Source organism: Miscanthus floridulus, chromosome 19, assembly GCF_019320115.1.
Source record: "Miscanthus floridulus cultivar M001 chromosome 19, ASM1932011v1, whole genome shotgun sequence".
Lineage (NCBI taxonomy): Eukaryota > Viridiplantae > Streptophyta > Magnoliopsida > Poales > Poaceae > Miscanthus > Miscanthus floridulus.
Window position 1 is genome coordinate 15861534 of NC_089598.1, and position 6002 is coordinate 15867535.

The following is a 6002-nucleotide window of genomic DNA, read 5'->3' on the forward strand; positions in this document are numbered from 1 at the left end:
TAGTGGCGGTACAATTTATTTATTGTGTAAAAATGTACATGTACAAGAATAGAATCAAGACAACATATCGTTTTTTTTACAACAACAATATGGCAACACGAACACACACACACGTGTATGTTGATCCTTAATTTGATGAATCCCTTCTGGCAATTCTTTTTCAATGAAAAACCAGTGGCAACAATCAACAATGTGGGTTCATGGCAGGCTTGATATATAACTGATACAGATACAATAATCCTTGTCATGGGAATGTTTGGCTGGACGTTTCAGCCAGCTTATTTACTGACTTATAAGTCATGATATAGTATTTTTTTCTCTAAAAAATCAGCCATACAAATCAGCACCGGTGGCTTTTACCCCCAGCCGAACACTCCCGGCGTTGAGACCTGCACGCCGGCGTTGAGGATGCGGGGGATGGACCTGATCTGCAGGGCGGGGCTGATGGAGAGCAGGCCCACGAAGCTCTCCGGCGGCACGCGCATCCCGCCCACGTTGATGCACTCCAGCCGCCGGCACTTGTTCACCAGCGCCACCAGCCCGGCCTCCGTCACGTGGCGGCAGCTCCACAGGATGATGCTCTGCACATGCATGCATGGAAATAAATAAAAGCAAGCAGGCAGCAGGTCAACGACTCCACCCAGATCTGAAATTTGTACCATTATGTGCATGTATTTGACCAAGCTCATGATTGTGCTGGCAGCAACGAATTGTAGGCCTCGTTTAGATTGAGGTTAGGAATCAGTATTGGGTACTGTAGCACTTTCGTTTGTATTTAATAATTATTGTGCAATCATGGCCTAACTAGGCTCAAAAAATTCGTCTTATAATTTACAATCAAACTGTGTAATTAGTTATTTTTTTTATCTATATTTAATACTCCATGCATTTGTCCAAAGATTTGATATGACGAAGAAAGTGAAAAAACTTGCAATCTAAACAGAGCCGTAGCGCTAGTAGTTTTGACGAAGCCTTGTTTTCTACAGCGTGCCATGCCGGGCAGGAGCAGAAGATGAGAGAGAGTTTTGACTTTTGACCAGTCCCTGCAGGACGCACCAGAACGTGGGGTTTTTTTTTTTTTTTTTGAGCAAAACCAGAACGTGGTTGAGCAGGTACATCTATCTAGTGGGCCTCATGGGCCAATACTCGACTGTGGCCTGTGGGTACGGATCTTTTGCTCTTGCCTTCTTGGGCCTTTCCCAGCTATACGAGTGTTTTTTCTGTCTTAAAACAGGATCCTGCCAAAACGGATAGGGCGATGCCACTCCTGGTCCTGGAATGGGTTTTAGCCTAATTAGACTATGCAGCAATTTAAGCCAGCATGTAGTGCCTTCGTGTTTAGTTGTCCTGTATAGACAAGCTATGTCTGATAAAATTATGTTTGTTTGTTATGTTTTATTGCATGTCACCTTATACGTTCTATTAGAGGTCTCATTCTATTAAAGGTAGAGAATGTGAAAATATTTTATTTTGTGTGTCCATCGACTCAAGTAAATCTGAACTGTCTAATACAGAAAAATCTGGTATACTAGCTAATGGTGCATTGGCATTGCTTTGAGCACCGTGCAAGCTTGTATAAGAGTTCATGCAAGCAATTAACACATGGACAAATTATATTGAACAAGCTTAGATACAGACTAGTGAAGTCAACTAATCAGACACTAAGACGTAGAAATACGAAAATGGGTCGGACAAAAAGTAAAAGAACGGAACAGGTTTTATCCCGTCCGCTGCCACCCCTGCATCTGCGCTCCTCCAGGTTATTTTGACCAAACTAGCAACTGAATTTTGATTTAGTGGGTCTTTTGTCCTAAGTAGCAACTGAATTTTGATTTAGTGGATCTTTTGTTCTTGACCTAACTAGCAATTGAATTTTGAGCCACTGAATCTTTTATTCCCAAAAACAAGGATTCAGGAAACAGCATGGCTGCCAACATAACTCCAATCAACACCCTATCGCATTTGCGAAAAAAAAAATCAACACCCTATCGGACTGCCTGAAAACTAACTGACCCCCACAACCGCAAAGCATTAGAAAAACCCCGTTACTCACATTCTACATTTATGTGCTGTGGCAGCCAGGGATGTTCCGGAAGGCACCGTGCAGGACAAACAGCAGCATGGCGGTCGTGCTCGTGCCAGCAGATCCTGACCAGAAAAAAACCTCAATACAGTCTCTAGCAGCATCGATCACCTCAATCTGCATGACTGCACGACAAGTATCTGCCCAGCTGATGGCCCCCCGGACCTAAGTTTAATGAATCGCTGTTCTATGACAGCACCATCAGACCAAGTCTCCATTGATTTGTTCCACGTTTTTCTTTCATCATTATTCATTAACCGACTTATTTCAAAGTACCATAAGAATGTCATGGCAACAAACACAGCTGTTAAGATCAACTTATTTTTCTTGAACACGCAGGAGAATTGAGTTTCATTGCATCGAAGAAGTCAGCTCAAAGTAGCACTGCAACTGAAAGCTATCGAAACACAGAACAGAGCCTAGCGAACCTTACTTTCACTTCTAGCCTGAGTTTTAGGCACTTTTTTTAAACAAATCAGGCAGCAAAACTGTTGATTATAAGAAAAAGAACCTAGACCGGGTAATACAACGGAGCAACGATAACCCGAAAAGATCAAAAAACAACACAACAGCTAACAACAGTAAACAACTATCTAAAGGCCCAAGTTTTAGGCACAAAATGGTCCAGGCCTCTATTCATGCAATCATGCATCTCCTCTGTATCTACGAATCTATCTTCGTCAAAGAGATGTAACTAACAGTACAGCGATGGTACATTCCTGTATCTCTCTTTAAGGATAACAGATCAGACCTAACCACTCTGATACTGAACCTCAGTTTTTGCTAAAGCTGTGGTGTTCTGAATTCGGAAAAGTGAAAACAACCACAGAGAAAACGAAGGCATCACGTCTGCTAATGCAGTTATTGTATGCATGCACATCCAGTTTGCTTGAACAATTAGAAAAAGGACTCTCAATTGCTACCTAGCATCATTTATCACCTATATACACATGATAAGTCACAACCAATCTGCCCCAGCTCATGGACCACGAACATAAGACAAATGCATCATTGATCTGTGATAGGCCCAACAAACCAAGTTTGTACATTTTTTTCCACGTTTCTCTTATTCATTAACTAGTTAGATTCAAAGTACCATAAGAATGTCATAATTGAAATACCTTCAAACAACAGGTTTGGACTGTTCCTCAACCCATTTTTCATGTGGTGCTTTTGTCAGTTTTAATTAATGTTTGCATAACCATGATTTTGCAATGAACCGAAGTACTTGAGATTCAGAAGAAAAAAAAGGAAGCACACCTTCAGATTTGTGCAGCTGTTTGCAACTGCATACAGGGATTCATCTGTGATAAATGTTCCACCAATGTTCAGGTGCTGCAGAGAATAAGCCCTTGAAACCTGTAGGGAGGTTTGACAAAACCACAATTGTTAATTTGTTAAGATGGCAATTAGCACCTTATGGAAGTAGTAGTGTGGATAGAATTGACAGGCAACTTTTGTCTTGCAGATGACATGTGTGGATAATTCTAACATGTCATTCAGAAAGTCTAATAGACTAATACACAGGTACACGGCGAAGAAAAAAGTTAAGAAAACGTGAAGGTAAGTTATAATGGCAACTAACGCCTCAAAGGACACGCTTAGTGGTGTGGATCAAATTGTCAACAAACGTTCTTCTCATGGATAAAGAGGCAAGTTCATGAAAAGCACAATATGTTTAATCTAAAAATATTGGCAAACATGCATCATTCTGAATGTTATATCGTTCTGAAAGCAACAACCTAATAGTCTAATCCACGGGTACGTGATCAAGGGGGGAAAATGAATAAAACTATCCGCAGATGAGGAGAAAGCAAAGCAAGACAAGTTATGCAATTGTAAAGTGACAACTTTTTCTGCAGCACAAGTCAGCATCCAATCAAGTAACATACGAATCTCTCCACATATTCAATGTCCAAAAAATTTTCGCTTTCGTACACTTGAAAAAATCATGACAACTAAAATAGCCGAAACATTTCCGTTCAATTTTTATCATTTTTTTTAGAAGCGGGTGGAGCAAAGCTATTGACTTCTTCATCACTTTAATAATCTGAAAAAATAGTGAAAAGGCGGCATCTACAAGCTAATCGGAAGCTTCCCGTTCTCACCAGATGAACCACGCCCTTGTCGGTGATGCCGGCCAATCCCCAGAGCGATATGGACGTGAGGTTGGCGACGCAATCCGCGGACGAAATCTTGATCAAGCCTTCGTCGGTAATATGGCAGCCCCAGCAGCTTCGTGAACTCCAAGAACGGGGAGACAGCGTTAGGAAGAAATAAAGGATTGAATTTTCAGCAAAGGAGCCTCCGTCCGGTCGGCCGGCCGTCGGCGGAGAGAGAGATGGGGCCCGGGGACCGGTGAACTCACATGTCGAGGTCGCGGAGGTTGACGGCGGCGCGGATGAGGCGCGCGGCGGTGTCGTTGCCGGTGCGCTGGCCCGCGAAGCTCAGCCGCCGCCGCGACGCCAGCGACCGCTCCACCGCCCAGCGCCACCTGCGGCTCACTCCCCCAGCCCTGACGACGGCACGGCAAAACAGCAGAGCAGAGGGAATCCGATCCACATGACAGCATGTACTAGTACAGAACAGAAGCAAGATGAGGAGGTGGGTGGACAGAGGCGGCCGCGGCCGTCGTGCGTGCGTACATGGACAGGTCGCGGAAGGACGACAGGAGGGAGAGGATGTGCGCGAGGAGGTCGACGGGGAGCCGTTCGATGTCCGCCTCCGCCGCGCCGCCCCCGCCGTCGCCGTCGTTCTGGCGCTGCTTCTCCGGGTCCATCTCTCTGTCTCCTCCCTACCTCGCCGCGCGGAGAAGCTGAGAAAGGCGCGGCGCGGACGGCATCTTGTAGGCGTCAGCCGTCAGGTCGCCACCGTGGCGCCACCGTCACGTGACCGATGCGTGCAGCGCGACACGAGTGGACCCGGGCGCGGCGTGGAATTCGGCTGCGCGGGGGCGCGAGGGTGAGCCGATCATGTGGACATCGTCGCGCCATCCCGCGACAAATTAAAATGCTTCGGCTCCACCCGTCGGGATGCTACGTCCAACTGTTACCAAAACGGACTTGCTAGCTGTCGGACGCGGGACGCTGCCGCACAAGGAGCAAACGAGCGCACAGCGCCTTAGATTTGTGAGGGAGAATCCGCGCCGTCCCGGGCGTCACCCACACCGCCGGCCGCTTTCACATGCATCTCATATACAACATCCGATCTAATTTCAAAACATCTAAATGCAACAATTGCAACATTAAAAAAAAGTCAAAAGAAACACTTAAAATAAGCATCCGAAACACATACGAAAACGTCTGAAAAACATTACAAACATATGCAACATCCAGATAAAAAGTCGCAAACATACGTATGAGACACCTGAAAACACTTGAAACATATGCTTGCAACAAGCATGTATATGCAATATCCAGATAAAACAATTGCAATATTCGTCTGCAACAGATAAAACATTTAGAACATATACTTGAAACATACGTGTATAGCCATTACAACATGTCCAATATCCCGATCTACTTTTGCAACATCGATATACAACACTTGCAACATACCTTTGAAATATTTTAAACACTTGAAACATACTATTGCAATATGCGCTTTCAGCGTAGCATCTGCTTGCTGCTTGGACGAATAGAGGCTTATCGACGCGGAGCTCGATGTTGGCGCGGAGCTAAATGCCACGGAGGTCGCCGGTACGGAGCTCGTCGATGGCACAAACCTCGGCAGGGGCAGGGGCGGACAAATGGAGCATGGCCACGACGGGAGTCGCGAGTCCGGGCGGGGGCACGCGACGCGGGTGGCCGGGGGGGACGTTGGCGGGGCCATGCGGCGCAAGCAGTGACGGCGCGGCCAAGGACGGGATCCATCCCGGAGTATAGGCACACAGGACGTTGAGCGAGCAGGCGACATGTGC

General features: G+C 45.9%; 1 protein-coding gene across 5 annotated transcripts; it reads right to left on the reverse strand.

The window, feature by feature from the left end:
• Window positions 1–5029, reverse strand: LOC136527410 (F-box protein At5g67140-like). Of its 5 annotated transcripts, XR_010776790.1 has the most exons (6): window positions 4729–5029; window positions 4452–4658; window positions 4192–4327; window positions 3344–3442; window positions 660–1273; window positions 457–581 (listed from the first exon to the last, which is right to left on the reverse strand). XR_010776790.1 is itself a non-coding variant. In XM_066520128.1 (5 exons), the coding sequence occupies exons 1-5, from the start codon at window positions 4860–4862 to the stop codon at window positions 357–359; spliced, it is 792 nt and encodes a 263-aa protein (XP_066376225.1). In that variant the 5' UTR covers window positions 4863–5021; the 3' UTR covers window positions 1–356. The 5 variants fall into 5 exon arrangements, 4 of the variants coding, with proteins under 4 accessions (XP_066376225.1, XP_066376224.1, XP_066376227.1 ...); XM_066520128.1 differs by lacking the exon at window positions 660–1273 and having other exon boundaries at window positions 1–581; window positions 4192–4318; window positions 4729–5021; XM_066520127.1 differs by lacking the exon at window positions 660–1273 and having other exon boundaries at window positions 1–581; window positions 4729–5018.
• Window positions 5030–6002: the final 973 nt, after the last annotated feature.